At 38.5% G+C, this 16,801-nt stretch overlaps 1 protein-coding gene across 2 annotated transcripts in view; it reads right to left on the minus strand.

Annotated features, from left to right (window-relative positions):
• LOC149319273 (interleukin-1 receptor type 1-like) overlaps positions 1-16,801 on the minus strand; it is a 33,393-nt gene that overhangs the window by 8,033 nt on the left and 8,559 nt on the right. For both annotated transcript variants that reach the window (XM_089511406.1, XM_089511405.1), the window contains exons 2-6: positions 8,596-8,661; positions 5,652-5,877; positions 3,991-4,168; positions 1,878-2,046; positions 78-143 (exon numbers count right to left, since the gene is read on the minus strand). In XM_089511406.1, coding sequence (XP_089367532.1) covers positions 78-143; positions 1,878-2,046; positions 3,991-4,168; positions 5,652-5,877; positions 8,596-8,656 — 700 coding nt within the window. In that variant the 5' untranslated portion in view covers positions 8,657-8,661. The remainder of the gene's footprint in view (positions 1-77; positions 144-1,877; positions 2,047-3,990; positions 4,169-5,651; positions 5,878-8,595; positions 8,662-16,801) is intronic.

Raw genomic sequence — 16,801 nt, forward strand, 5'->3', positions numbered from 1 at the left:
GAATGACTGTAAATGAGTGTACCTAAAGGTTAAGGGACGCACAGAGATTTTCATATTAATATCAAATAGTTACTTACCAAGTTCTACTTCAACTGAATTATTTTGGGGATATATAATCTCTATTGGTACTTCTTGTGGAGGATCTAATAAAGGAAGTATAATCAAAAATAAATCATTGCACCATCTCTTACACTGTAACAATTTTAAATTCTTAAAATGAACTAATTACTGGATTGAATAATGCTGTCCTGACATGGATCCATATCTAATATTGACATGGGCCCTCCTGTTTTCCTTTGCCGCCCCCCCCCTTTTTTTTTTTAACTTGAGGAACTTATCAGAGTATCTCGGAACTCCATTTCCCCAATCTTAGGAGAACCTCAGAGCTCTCCTGTTCTCTAGCACTTTATCCACTTATTCCTTGATATGTTGAGGCAGATGCCCCCCTTTTTAAAAATGAAGTCCTCATTTGGAATTTGACTTGTAACTGGCCACTGCAAGTCAGGTGATAACTGAAAACACTGTCACATTTTCAAATGTGTACCATGACAGGTTCTCCTTTTTTTTCTGGGAAGGTAGTGTGAAATAATGTCTTTTTCACTGAAAACCAGACATTGCATCTTAGAGGACAGCCAAAAACACTGTGCAATTCTGGGGCAACTACAGTACCATAATTTCCTGTCACCTTTTGAACTGTCTAGGACATTTCCCCTAAGGTATGACAGGCAGATATCAATCAATAAATACAAGTAGCTATTCAGGAGTATACAGTCCTCCCTCAATTCTCACAGTCTTTGGACTCATGTCCCTCGCAAATGGAGGGAGAATGAATGGGGTGCACGCCTGCACACCTATATTGAAGCCAATGGGGCTTGAATACAGGCGAAACCCCATTTTCGTGAGGATCACCAACTGAAAAGAAGGGGCAAGTATATTGTTGTTGTTAAGAAAATTAGTTTCATGATCCAAAGTATCCTGATCCAGTAAGAACCTTTAATAACAATTTGAAAAGAAAAGTATTTCCAGCTTTGGAACTGTTCACTAAAACTGCAATATTTATGCAAATGTTTAACACATGTAAGCAGCAAGGTAGATTCTAACATATCTTCCCACCAAAAAGGAATATTTTTAAAACATAAGCACGATTATCTGGAGTAACACACATTCTATAAACACAAATACTACTTTTACATTTTCAGCTGAATGCTAAAATAGCATAGCGTGTCAAAAAGGACTATAAAAATGTCTTACAATAGCCCAGTCAAGCCCAGTTCAGTCTCTGTGGCAAGAAAGTTGAATGTTGTTGTTTGCCAACCATCCCCATCCAACCTGACAGAGCTGGACCATTTTTCTCAAAAGGAATTAGCAAAAATAGCAGGAACTAGATGCACAAAGCTGCAACTACCCAAGAAGAGTCATAGCTGTAATTGCTGCCAAAGATGATTCTACCAAGTATGGGCTCAGAAAGGTAAATATTTATTCAGTCAACAAGTATCACGGTTTTTCCCCCAGCTTACTTAACTTTTGTTCCACAATACAAACATTTTGCACCTTAACAGTGTTGAATATCTTGTGCACATCAAATAGTATCATGCCAATTAAATCTATATCAACAACAGAATGAAACACAACAAAATGTGGAAAAGTCAAAGGAGAGTGAATAATTCTGCAAAGCATATTCCATTAATCTTTCCCACTGCTTTTTCACTTTTGTTTTTCTTCTCTCCTTGTTTTGAATTTATTTTTTATAAATTTGAATTTATAATCCATCTAATTTTTTAATTATATTTTAATATATATATATATAATATATATATATATAAAATATAAAAGAAACATGCCAAAGTAAAAGATAAGATGGAAAATAATACACATACCAAAAGTAGTTAAATTAATGGCCCTTGAAACATAATATTGTTTTCCCATATAAGTATAGTTTCCCCGGCATATATATGTTCCTTCATCATTCTTAGTTATTGCATTAATATAGAGATTGTCTTCAGAAGCCAAGTATCTCTTATCATTAAGTAATCCAGGACTACATGCCTGAAAGATAAACAAATACTGTAAAAATAACAAGCAATCAACATGGTTCCTTTATATAGCCCCAAATCTGTACTCCATTCTCCCCCAGTACCTTGCAGTTCAGCTAATATGGTATGCACCATCTAGGAATTTAAGATCCCCCAGAAAAATGGCTCATATCTGATCTGAAGTCAAGTAAGTCAAGCGGGTGGGGGGGGGGGGTGACTTCTGTATTCTCAAATAGTTTGAGGGCACCTTGCTTCAAGCCCTGCTTCTATCTCATGCATCAGTTTTCTGAGCCAAGCATCTATACAAGGGCTGTATCCCTGCTCCACTATGTAGTATCCTTACCCCAGCTTGACCCTTTTACTGCCACACACACTTATTCAAATACAAATTGGAATCAGTTTGAAAAGTTACACAGGATCCTATTACATAGCCACATCAGTGCAAGAGGTTTATCTACTGTGTGCCCACGTGTTCACTGTATAGGTTTCTGTCTGGTCATGTAATTGCAGCAACTGCAGGGTGTGTGTGTGTGTGTGTTTTTGTTGTTGTTTTTAAATGACTACAGCACATGTGCATATTCACTTAATCAAATAGCCTTATTTCCCCTTTGTTCTGATTGCCTGCCTCCACTTCTATAAAGTAAAGCTGGAAGAAAAGGGGGAAGTAAAATGCCAACTTGTGAATGTGAGCAGTGAAACTGGTAGAGAAGGAGCAGGTGAAATTCTGACCTTCAAATGTGTGCGTAGAAACACCAAATCCACCCCACACACCCAACCCCTGCCAGGCAACACCATCTTTTCTAGATTCTGATACAAACAAGACAGCTATCCTTCTGGAGAGAGAATGATCAGGTGATTACCTAAACTAGGTGATCACCCACCAAACCGGCCCTGCCCTCCTCTCCACCAATTCCACCACAATCTGAATTTGGGTGTCAAAACATACATTTTAAAAACCTGGTTCTTCCCCAAACCAGCAGAGTAAACTAGAGGGGTTTTTTTTAATTGCCTTAAAGTGCTCAGGAATCTCAAAGTAAGTCTTTTCACATTAGAAGGAGAGGAATATCATATGTTTCAACAGGACTAGGATTGAGATAAGGACACATTATTTAGCCTGTGTAGATTCAGCCCTACACAGATAATCTTTTTCTCTGTATACAATTACAGTTATGCCAATGGTAGCATGTCCCATACACAATTTTTTGTGGAATGGGTAGAATTGTTCTTCAGAAACACCACTATCTTTTAACAAAATGATTCTCCTTGCTGTTTGCCAGGTATCAGTGTAACTTGCACTTCTTTCAGGCAGAAGAGGAAGATGATTTGTCCTAAACTAGGGTCAAATAAGACAAAATCCAAAATCCACAAGAGCCTTTATTGGCACTAAAGTGGGATCATTTAGTGCTATCATAAGAAGAAAGACACCTCAAACACTGTTGTCTTCTTTTAAAATCCCCAAGCAGTTGTCCTTTAAAACTTGAACCATTTCATGGGTAGCATTAATCCATTTTTGCTGTTAACATGCTAACTTCTTTTTTGAAAGAATTGTTCTTACACTATTGCAACTATTATTTTGACATAGCAAACAGGGTATCTATTCTACTTTCAAGTATACAATTTACACACAATTGTGAATTTTATTCACATTCTTATTGTTGTTGTATAATGTGTATTTTGTTTCTTATAAATAATTTTCTCCTTTTTTCTAGATAATCATATTGGTCTTTTTCCCCTGTATTAAAGTTTCTCTTCCCCTTTTTATTTTGTTTTTGCCAAAAATGGACCAATGTGAAAGATTTTCTAGTGGAAAAAACCTTTGAAGAAACATATCTACTACAGCTGAGATTAAGTATATGTCAGACATCTTGCACATCCAGTTTCTCCTTTCTTGTCAATACCATTCTATAGAGAAAGCTAGTATGCCCACAGATTATGGTACACTCAGTTATGCACTTACCTTGTACCATTGTATGTCAAGTGGAGTATTTTCATCTTGAAAATCATCAAGATCAGGACAAACTAAATTTCTACTTTTACCCAACTCCACATTTTGTGGATAAGTTGTTTTTTCATTAAAACATAAACCATCATTATTCTGGACAACTTCTATGTCCTTCCTGCTTTTTGTGACATTACTGTAATGACAGAAAGAAATCAGTACTTCAATTAAGCTGGTATTATCCACACCTAATGTAGAAAAATACTAATGAAAGCACGAGCAGCTCTGGAATCACTGCTTAGACTATTATGATATGGAGTTTAAAAATCACTGCCCCAACCCTAGATCATAATATTCTCATTGTTTCTCCAGATTTTATTATCCTTATTCTATTCTTCAAGGAACAGACTAACCAAAAAGCCAAAACAAAATACAACACAAAGTAATATAGGCTAAGCAGTTAAGTGTATAGTGTAATTCTGCCTCCTCTCCGCTTTCCTTTTGCCAACCAGCAAAACATTCTTACTGAAGTACCGTAAGCTTTTAATGCTTAAGCAGGGAAAGTTTTTTTAAAAAAAATATATAGATGTATGTTTTACCTGTTTTTAAATTTTGTATGATTTTTAATCAGTTTTATAGTGTTTTAATGTGGCGGTTTTAAATTGGTTTTAAACTCCTTGTAAACCCAAAAGTAAAAAAAAACAAAACCCTGCTAGTTTCCTCTGCTTTGCGTTTGGTTTAACTTCACATTATTTCACTTGGGCAGTCCCCTGGTGTGATAAACTCCCCGAATTTGTAAGTTTGGTTTGAATTAGAATGTACTTTAAATCTCGTTTAACTCCTGTATTCTTGCGGTTTTCCCACGGGATCTTGCTAGTGTGATAAACTCCTTAGACACGCTACGTTGAAGAAATAGGGAAAAGCCGCCACTGAAAGGGCTGCTTTTTGCCAGCTCCAAAAGGAAGCAGCTTTCTGATGCTTCTTTTGGAGCCGGAAAATTGCCAGATCGGGGCCGCAGCATGCAATTGCTGCAGCCCCAATCCAGTGTGCAAAGGGGCACCAGCAAGCTGCTCCTTTGGGCCTTCTGTTTAGCCCATTAGAGAAGGGACATTATAGCAATCACACCTCCAAGTTAAGAAAACATGAATTATTATTTCTGTGTCTTCTGGCAACAATATACCCCAAGCAAGTTCAGAATTCAGTTATTCAGTCCTATTTTTCACTGTTCATGAACTACCTTTATAGAATTACATATCTTTAGAAGAAATATTCCCAGGTAATTTCCAGTCTTTTATCATATTGCATCAGTATGAAAACTACAAAGAAATAGCTTATTTCCACAATAAGTGTTGCTAGCATCTCGAGAGGACATTGAGCAACCAGGCTGAACATTAACAAATCTTGGAATTTATAATCAGAATGAGGTTTTGAATCTTAACACAAACAGTAGTAATCTAGTACCAAAAAAAGAAAAGAAAAAGGAATTGGCTTTATTCTGATATAAATGTGAAAGGACTTAGGGATACCACTATGCTGCCAGAAGAATTATTTGGATATGAATGCTATATACTTTAGTGCTCCAGTGTTCACCTTTACCTGTCATCAGTGTTGGACTATCTTAAGCCTAAGGTATTCAATTGCTACATTTAATCAAAATTATCAAATTCTTATGAACTTACTTAATGACACACAGATAATTTCCTGTATCTTCTATGTTTGCAGGGACAAACCAAAGCAAGTCTCCACGTTGATAGATCCTAGAGAGGTTATTTGTTGTTATGGGTATATCACTACCATTTGTGTACCAAGTCACACTGTAGTTAGATTGCAATGAAGGCAGTGGTCTTAGTGGACAACGAATAACCCAAGGCTCTCCTGCAGGAACATAGATGGGAAAGGCTATACCTAATAAATAAATAAAATTAATGTAATGTTTACATTACTGTATCACTGGAACAAATGATATACTTCAAATGTGTAAATTAATACAGTACCAGAAAGTTTACATATAACTATTTGCTTTTGGAAAAAAAATTAAGTTCATTTGTATTAATTATTCTGCTGTGTTGGAGGCAGATTGTATGCTTTCATTGTTAGGTCCATGTTTGGCCCCTATATATTTTTATATCAACTTCAGATTAAAAAAGGAATTTTTGATACCAAAAGTGACTTGTGAATGAGCTGGGATCTTCTCAAGACATGCAGTTGGCCCCTGATCAGCCGACTCCAGCTAGGGAGGGATTTGAAGTACTCTTCTCAATAGATCACATAGAGACATCAACATAATCCCTTTGATCAATATAGGAAGTTGATGGGTAGCCTGAGAAAGGAAGGTGGTGGTTTCTTTGTGATAAAGCTCTCTCTTTCCAGGGTGTGAGTTTGTCCTTTGTCTTGGGAAATAACACCTCTCTCTGGAATCTACAGCTCTCAGCCTTGATGTGGAAATGGTTGCTGCTCCCATCAATCTTCCAGGCAAAACATCATGGACATATACTGCAATTCCCATCTAACTTTCCTTCCTGGAAAACATTTGGTATAGTTAATCACCCCAAGGCTTTGATTTCTGCCATCGAAGCACTTTCACGGCATAAATATTGGCCATTAGCATCCAGTTCTTTGGGATTTAGTTTGCCTGCAGACTGCCATGCTGCTGGTCTTCCTCTAGATTCTCCTCAACGGCTATCTGCACCCCTGTTTTGAAGCAGCTATGGGGTTGTTTTCTATTCTTCATTTCCATCAATTGGAAGCAAGCCTTGTTGTTGTTAACAAAGACTCAATCTATTCAGCTTTCATTCTTTGATTCCTAGTTCTTGTGTGTGTGAGTGTGCGCACGCGCACACATGCAAGAACACATGTTTTTGTGTGTATGCTGTGAATTTCCTTAATAAAACTACTACTAAGTTGGAATTGCCTCTGGACTCCTGTGTGATTTGGACATGGTATACATTTAGGTGTGATCCAAGGTCACTGTTGCCCCGATCATACTATACTCTCATTTTGAGCTAATATTAAATTGCCCTAAAACATATTAATTTGTGGGTGTCCTCCCAGGACCCTAGCTATTTGGGTATCATTATGACTTCATTATCAGATAGAATAATATTAAAAGCCAGCTTCAAACCTGCACATAATTCTTTTTTGCTTCTAGCTCCATCTCTGCCAATCCTACCTTTCTTTGATAATGATAAATGTATTATTCTTAAGGCTTGGATGCATAGAAAGCAGGAATACACAGGCTGATCAGACTAGATCCAAGCTACTGAACCTGAGCCTTCTTCTCTACCTTCACCTGTACCTCCCCTGCATTCTACTTCCTATCCTCCCTTCTTCTACTTAACATGCTTCCTCAGTTGCACAAGTTCTTAGAGGCTTAAGATAGACTTCCTGCTCCCTCACTCCCTCTTTCTCAAAGGATGGGAATAGCAATCTGAAGCCCAACCTGGAGAGGACTTGCAAGGAGGTGGCTGATATCTGCTCTCTTATGCATTCCCCACAGTGTAACAAAGAATGCAAAATGTGAACTGGATGAAAATAAGAGTTTTCAGTACAGTACAACCCTCATATGTGCGGGACCAGTAACCACTGCTTCACTTACCTGCATCCAAAAATATGGTCCCTCTAGGTCTCTGGAGGTCCTCCAGCATGACTCTATGGTCAACTTCCACTACAAATATAGGGTTTGCTATTATCCACAATTTTCATTATCACTGGTAAGTATGGAAACATATCCCCTGCAGATACAGGGCTTGTATTGTACTTCCATTTACTAATTCCTGTTCCAAACAAAAACCAGGAGGGGGAATGTGCTCACTAGCAACTAGGTTTACAGCTTATACTGAAGATTCCAATAGTGATAGAACGTGATCTTGTGAACAACACCATTTAGTGCAAATACAATGCACTAAAAGCCCAGAAAATCAGTCCTGTGTCCGATTTGATACACGGCTGTGCTCAAAACCTGGAAATTTAGGAAATTATATTATCTTAAAAGCATAGTATTGCTTGGATATGGGGCTTGGATGTGCACAAGCCTCCGTTTTTTTGTGTTTTTTTTTTGGGGGGGGGGGGGGTCTGGAATGGATCCCCTGCAAAAATGGAGGGCCAACTGTACAGCCAAAAAAACCTTTCCTTTAGCAGTTTATGTGCATGTTTGATTGCTTAATGACAAGAAATTCTGTTTGGATGCATTCTTATAAAATGAAACTATCTATTAAAGGAAGGAGGGAGAAAGAGAGAACATGTAGTTTGTTTAGCATCTCCTTCAGATGCTAGTTTAAGAGGAGAGCTTACTTTGAGAACTTCATCTTTTAATACACGTTACAGTGAACTCATTTAACAAAAAGGCACTAAAATATGAAAACACTAATAAGTTTATAAAAAAAAACAATCAGTCTACACATGTATATAATGTGATTTGAGCATCCACAGATTTTGGCATCCACAGGGGTCCTAGAACCAAACCAAAATGGATAGCCAGGGCTCAGTGTAATTTGTTTAAAACTGGTTACATGTACAAGCATACAGATTAGTACATTTCTGTAATTTAAGCCAAAACCAAATGTGTTTGCATTTTGTGATGCTGATAATACAACTAAACAAATGAATAAGAAAGAGCCGACTTACAAAAGTTGAGAGAAGAATAAACCAAAGAGATCCAACAAGTCCACCACAAGGCAAATATCATCGTTCCTGGTAAAGGAATAGAAAAATGTTCAAATATTCACAGCCTTTTAAATGATCCCCATTACAGCCTAAAAGTTAATGATGTGCACATAGGAGAAAAAGAACAACCTGATGCACTAAAGCAATTCAGGGGCTGAGCAGATGGGTCAGGAAAGCATAGGCTTAATCCATGCTTTCCTGGCCTGAATGCTAACCCGAATCAGTCCCTGTACTGATGCAGGAATAGGCAGGTACTTACACACTCATCTGTCCCCATGCCATAGACCCAGTATCGCCACATGCCCCTTACCTTACTCTTCCACTGATAATACCAAAGAGACGCCCATTGTCCTGCCTGACATGAAAACAGGGCATATGGCTGCACCCATATGGTCAGGCACCTCAAAGACATGGTGATGTGGGTTCTTTCATTAAGGTAATGGGAGAGTAAGGTAAGGAACCATCTGAGCCGCAAATTCAAATGGGAACAATGTTCCTATAATCCGATTCTTGATTCGCTTTATAGCCCAGTGGGAATGGGACCATGGAGACACATAATACCCCTGCTTCCATGCTTCCATAGACATCTGTTCTGTTCTTGCTTGAATACTAGACTAGGTAAGCATTTAGTCTGATCTAGCAGAGATCTTATTTGCTTTTAAAAAATCAGGGAGGCCATCAAAGACAAAAGTGTTGTAAGCATAGAAATATTTAACTCCCCTTCACTGATTGAGTAAAAAAAGCTAACAACACAATCAAGATACACTCTGCCTTGAAGCAGCAGCAGTAATACGGACCTAATTTCAAGAAGTGTTCAGTAGGCACAGACACAACAGTTTCCAAACCGGCTAGGAATACTACTGACCCTAATACTATCAAATCCAATCAGCACAGAAGTTGAAACTTTCCCAGACTCAACCAGGTTTAATTTCAAAATAAGAAGCTGGGAGAGTGGAGATGGTGGGGTTGATTATTCATGAGGAAATTCAAATGGAGAGTAAGGAAGCCCAGAAAGTGAAACTGGAGACTGAAGGGGGGAGCTAGGGATTCTACATTATCACCTAAACAACTGTAAAAGAAATGTCCTCCAATTCACCAATTCGCTATCTATAGTCAGGAGTGGGTTCTCCTACAAATAACAAGCAGAATAAAAAGTGTCTCAAAAAAAAAAACCAATTTTTGTTCCAGTTGGTGTTATGTATGGGGGGATATACCATTCATTGGTTTGGTGGCAGAGAGAAATGTGATACAGCAAGCATATGTGATGTATTCCATTTATGAGAAGGTTGGCCCCAATTGGGAAGAAGAAACTGAACTTTTTTTACTGGAGAGTAGTGAAATTCACTGAGGCCAGCTAATACCCACAATGCAAAAGTGACATGTTATTATTTTGAGCTGCAGTCCAAGAGCTTTCGGAAAGCTGTAAAATTCCCACCTTTGCCCTTGTAGAAAAAGGGTTAACACTATGAAGACAGAAAGCTGTGAAGGCAAATAGGACAAAGGGCAGATCTTGCTAAACTGCAGGAAAGAAAACCAAAAACAAAGGAAAGCAATATTTGACAGGAAAATTTTTAAGTCAATAATGTATGTCATATTTTTTAAAAAAGGGTTAAAGGTGTATTATTAAAGACACAGCATATGATTTTCTTTAAGAACACCACAAGCATCATGGAGGCTGTCAAACCACTTGAGATAATGGAACCCTGCTATTTCCCTGGACACTATGGATAACAGAGTTGTATCAGTGTTGGCTTACTTCCAGCTAACCCAAGGGTCAATGAGTAGGTGTTTCTTTTTAGACACAACGTTATGTAGGATCTTTAGAGAGTTACAAGAGACAACACTCACCCAACGGCAAACACTGTTTGAGAAAATGTCTGAAAACATCCAGATCCTTCAGTTTGGAGGTTATATAAAGACAGCATCCAGTAATGCAATGGAGCTTTTGGACTGATGGAGGAGTAGGCAAGGATGTTTGACTAATCTGTTGTATCCCAGGAAAGCATGATTGAAGACCTTTTCTTTGGAGGTTTTTAAACAAAGGCTGGATGGTCATCTATCAGAAGTGCTTGGATTGTGTATTCCTGCCTGGCAGGGGGCTGGACTGGATGGCCCTTGGGGTCTCTTCCAACTCTACAATTCTAAAACTGGATTAAAATATCCAGACCCCTACTTTTCCCCATAGACATCAGAGAATCAGATCGCAGCTCCTCCATTAGTTAGAATAGAGACCTGTGTACTAAAAATATGTTAGAGGACATATATTTCTTTTTAAACATGAATGAATACAACTGACTGTTCTGTGCTTTATAACTGCTTATGCTGTGCCTGAAAGGAAAGTGGTCTTCATAGATATGACCTCCTGTGATGAAGAGCCTGTACAGACAGGCCAGAATAAAGCTGCTTTCGATCACTTTGGATGTATGCTGTTTAAATGATGCAAAGGATTGGAGCACAGCTTTGGCGAAGTTGGCACAGCTTCTGGCCTCTTAAGATACGTGTGTCATTTGAACGGCATACCTCCAAAGTGACCTGAAGCAGCTTTATTTTGGCCTGTCTATACTGGCCCATAGCTATCTAGTTAAAATGAAATCTTTCCTACAAGAACTCCTTCTCTCTATTCACGTATATGACTGGCTGAAGAGCCAGTGTAGGGTAGTGGTTTCAGCACTGGACTAAAACTCTGGAGACCAGGGTTTGAATATCCCATTTAGCTATGGAAACCCACTGGATGGCTTGGGTAAATCACATTCCTCAGAGGAAGGCAAAGGCAAACCCCACTGGACCAATCTTGCCAAGAAAACACCATGACAGGTTCACAGTAAGTCAGAAACAACCTGAAGGCACAGAACAACAAACAAGTGTTTGTTCCATGTTCCATGGGAAGGAGAAGGAAAGCACAAGGAAAGCCAGAGTTAGGTGAAGGGCCAAGGTAAACCCCTCAGGTAACATTGAGCTTTGTTGCTGGTTACTGGGGGCACCCTGGAAGAAGGAAGGCTCAAGGGAAGAGTTATTTGAAAATGGGAATCTTCTGCCTCTGGGAAAGGCAGGGAGAAATCCCCCTACACCATTAGACAACAAAGGTGTGCTTGGACTGCTATAGAAAGTCTGAGAAGTTGCAGAAATGATGGATGAATTCTTTGTTTCTGTCTTTACTACAGGAGAAGCTGGACAGAAACCAACTTCTCCTATATATCATTTTCCTCAGGAAGATCATCAAAGGAACGAGTCATATAGATTAGGTTCTAGGGCTACAAAATAAAACAAAAACATGGACTGGACGACATCCATCAAGGGGTTCTTTAAGCATACAGAAAGTTCAGACCTCAGCAGAGTTATTTTTTGGACTACAACCTCCCCCCCCCCCCCAAATTCTCCAGCCATTTTGGCAAGGATGGCTGGGAGATTCTGGCAATTGTAGTTTAAAAAAGTAAATTTCCCAAATTCTTAAAAATGTGGAACTGTTTGTATGTTTTCTTAAATATACAATTTGTGACTAAAACAAACATCTGAATGCAATACTGGAAGCTGATATAGCACCAGGGTGTTGTTGTTTTAAGAGATGGAGGGGAACACACACACATACAAAACCCTAGTCTTTTAATTTAATTTTTTTTTCCTAAGTAAACTGACAGAAAATACAACTAAAGCTACAATTGGTCAACCCTGCAGAATCATATAGTTATAGAAAGCTGGAATAAACCCAAGTGCTAGTCCCCTTTAGAATACTTTATTACGGTCAAAGACCAGCATAAAAGAAACAAAACAACAACAACAGCATTAAAACAATAATGATAAAAAATAATGCATTAATAATGATACATTAGTATTGGACTTCCGGTGGTATGGCCGCCCGATAAGCACCTCAAAGAGAAGGCTCTGAGAGGTGCTTGCCTCTCGCGGGGATTAGCGTGCCCGTTGGTGATTTCGTTGGGCGCGATAAAAACCCTGAAAGTAAGGGGTAACAGAGGGGCTCACCTAGAACCTCCCAGGACCCATGCTTCCCACGGAACAGCTCGCCGACGAAGGCGCATGCCTCGCCGGTGTGAGAGAAGGAGAAGGAGAAGCAGAGGGAACGGGTAGGAAGAGCAAGCCACGTCCGCGTGAGTGCAGCCGTTTTGCGGCGCTAGGGCCGCCCCCACCTATTGCAACTACTCAACTAGTTCAGCTGACAATTATCTTTTTTCCTTTTCGCACTGTGGAAAGACTTTCCAACATTAACTTCATTGTCCCTGGGAACTTTTTTTTTTGACCTTAGGGAGACTACTTGGCGGAGTCCATGTGGATGGAATATATAATTTGTTCTCACAGGAGCTTTTGGCGGTCTGGTGTATCAACATAAAAACAATAACAATAATAATAGAGGAGAGTATCTGTTTGGACTTCAGAGAAGGAACTTATCCTGAGGAGTATTTAGTTTACTATTGCCTCTTTCTAAGGAATCCTATTGCATCCAGTTTAAAAGATTTCAAGGATTCGAGCCCCGAGGTCGCTAAGGAGGACTTGAGGGGGGAGAGGAAAAAAAAAAAAATCTAGCCTCGCTTGTGCCTCCTCTTCAACCCCGATCTTTAAAGGACTCTGTAAGCTGAAGAGAGACTATTTTCATTATTCAACTGGGAAACTACTGTGACGGAGACGGATCTGGTCGCTTTTGAGCTGTTTTTTTTCCTTTTCTTTTTCTTCTTGATTGTATTGTATTGCATTGAGGTCCGTTTGGGGGTTTGTGCTAAAGGGGGGAAATCAGAGGAGGACAAGCTATAAATTGAAACTACTACTCTAGCAGTCTGTGATTTACATACTCAAGGACACTAGCAGATAAGAACAGCTGCATTGCTACATTGGGAGAGGAGTGGGAGTGAAGGAAGTAAACGGCTGCTACCAACAAAGCAGGTTCCAACACGAATACAAGATCTTGTGGAAAGTAATGCCGGTCACATTAAGAAATATGCCACCGAAAAATTACAACCAAAGAAGACTCTCTACAGATGCAAGTAATAAAGGTGAAGACCAGTTCAATCAATTATTAGAAGCAATAAAGTGTTCACAAAGAGAACTACAGCAAGAAATTAGAGAATCTAGAGATGGAATGTCAATGGAATTAAAAGCTGAGACTAGGCTAATTAGGCATGATTTGGACAAAATTAACAAAGACATAGCTAAAATAACAGGGAAGATAGAGAAACTGGAAGTGACATCAAAAAAACTAGAGAAAAGAGTAGATGAAATTTCGTCCATACAACAACAAGAGCAGGAAACGGTATTAAAGGTACAACTAAAACAGAGAGAATCATGCTTAAAATTGAGAGGAGTCCCAGAACAACCAAACGAGGATTTATATGCCTTCTTAACTCCAATCTTGGCAAAATATTTAGACAAAATCCCTCAGGAATTTAATTGGGAGATAGACCGGATGTACCGTTTGAACTCGAGAGTAGCAAAAGAAAAAGGACTGCCGAGGGACATTGTCATTTATTGGGTGAGAAAACGCATTAAAGATGAACTGCTACAGAAGAATTTTAAAACAAGATTGGTTATTCAAGGAGAAGAGGTTCATGTGTATAAAGATGTGCCCTCAAATATTTTGAAACGGAGGAGGAGTTACAAATTTCTGACAGATCCTTTGAAAAAACAAAGGATTTCATATAGATGGGACGAGATAGAAGGAATCTCACTATACTGGAAACAAAAGAGAGTCATTTTGAACTCGGTGGAGGCAGCTCAGCAATTCTGGAGGAAATATCGTGAGGAAATTGAAAATTACAGAACAAGGAATGATGAGCAAGAAGACGAGGACGAGGAAGAGAGACCCGAAGATGAAGAGTCGCTAGGTGATGAACTGCAGTCAAGAGAAGAAACAGCAGGAGAGGACCCGGACCCGAACATTGACTTGGAAGAGAACGCGAGAGAGGATCTGGAATTCTGACTATTATACTGAATAGGTAAGTGTTGATATTGAGTAAAACAGAATTGAGACCTAAAGTAGAGACTAACTGAAGTTGCTTTAATTTTAGTGTTTGGAGACACATTATAGGAATTTCATAGTATAAAAATTGATTAAAGGGAAGATGAAGATAACAACCTGGAACATAAAAGGAATGAACTCGCCAATTAAACGAAAGAAAGCGTTCAATGTAATTAGGAAAGGGGGTTATAACCTGATCTGCCTACAGGAGACTCGTATTAAAACCAAGGACAAGAAATATCTAAAATGTCACCAATTAGGTAAAGAATTTATCTCGGCAGCCAAAGTGAGAAAGAGAGGGGTGGTAATATATGCTAAGGAGAACCTAAACCCTAAAGAATTATTTAATGACACCGATGGAAGTTACATTGGTATAGAGGTTGATTGGGGTAAAGGAAAAATTTTAGTGGTAGGAATATATGGTCCCCAAATAAATAAAGGGAAATATTATAAGAAACTCCATGAGAAGATAAACACACTTGGATATACAGAAATCATAATACTTGGGGATTTCAATGGAGTGGTAAACCCAGAGATTGACAGAAAATCAGACAAGAAAATAGGGTCAAATCAGGGGAAACTCCCTAGAGCGTTTTTCAATATGATTCAAAATCTAGACTTGGTTGATGGGGGTAGACAGTTATATAAGAACAGGAAAGAATTCACGTTTTTCTCTGAAAGACATAACTCACTTTCCAGGATTGATATGGCTTTTTTTTCCAAATCCCTGATAGTGCACCTAACTAAAACAGATTCTTACCCAAGAACAATCTCAGACCATAATCAAATTTCCTTTACTCTAAAAGAACCAACGTATCAGTACAGCTGGAGATTCAATGAAGACTTGTTAATGGACCAAGAGTTTATCTGTAATACAAAATTAGTTATTGACCAATATTTTAAAGAAAACAGGACAGGAGAAACAAAAAACACTGTCGTATGGGAAGCTTGCAAGGCAATACTAAGGGGATATTGCATGCAACAGAGCTCAATTAAAAAAAGGGAAAAGTTAGAAAAAATAAATGGCCTATATAAAGAACTAGAACAGAAAGAAAGAATTCTACAGAGAAATCCTACTAATAAAAATATGAAGGACGAAATTAAAATACTCCAAAAAAAGGTAGATCTATTAAATACCTCGGAAATAGGGAAAACCCTAAAAAGGGCAAAACAAACCATATTTGAACACTCTAACAAAATAGGTAAATGGTTAGCCACAGAATTAAGACAAAAAAAAATCAGGGGTATAATATCCGAGATTAAAAATGAAGAAGGAGCTTTGGTTCGAAATGAGAATATCAAGGGAGTTTTTCTTAATTTTTACAAAGACCTTTACAAAGCACGGCCCTCAGACAAAAAGGAATGTTGCGAATATGTGGATAAAATTGGTGTTTCTACCCCAACTGAGGAACAATTGGATAGATTAAATCAGGAAATAACACTAGAAGAAGTCACTCAAGCAATAAGTAATGCCAAGGAGGGCAAAGCTCCAGGCTTAGACGGATTTACAGTCAAATTTTATAAAACTTTTGCAAATGAACTGGCAAACCTTTAAAAATAACTATGAATGCCATACTGAAAGAAGGGATCCCGCAGTCATGGACAGAGGCATGTATTGTGGTTATCCCTAAAGAAGGTAAAGACCCCAAGGACCCGAAAAATTACAGGCCCATATCCCTTCTAAATCAAGACTACAAAATCTTTGCAAGCATACTAGCTAACAGACTGAAGGATTGTATGAGCTGTTGGATTGATACCGAACAAAGAGGATTTCTTCCAGACAGGCATATGCAGGATAACATAAGAATAATTTTGAATATATTAGAATTCTATCAGTCACGAAACGACAAGAAACGAGGCATATTATTTGCTGACCTGGAAAAAGCCTTTGACACTGTTAGCTGGGAGGCATTGCATTATATTATAGAGAAAATGGGACTGGGTAACAAATTCGGACATTGGATTAAAGAAATATACAAAACGCAGCAAGCCCAAATTAGTATCAACGGACAAAGAACACAATTTTTCCAGATAGAAAGAGGTACGAGACAGGGGTGCCCCCTTTCACCACTACTTTTTAATCTGATTATTGAACTTTTAATTAAAGACATAAAACGAGACGAGGAGATCAAAGGACTAAAAATAAAGACGCACTCCTATAAAATAAGAGCATATGCGGACGATTTGGCAATCATATTAGATGAT

This window comes from Sceloporus occidentalis, unplaced genomic scaffold (assembly GCF_023333645.1).
Source record: "Sceloporus occidentalis isolate IW3139 unplaced genomic scaffold, rSceOcc1.0.p SCAF_2, whole genome shotgun sequence".
NCBI classification, from domain to species: Eukaryota; Metazoa; Chordata; class Lepidosauria; order Squamata; family Phrynosomatidae; genus Sceloporus; species Sceloporus occidentalis.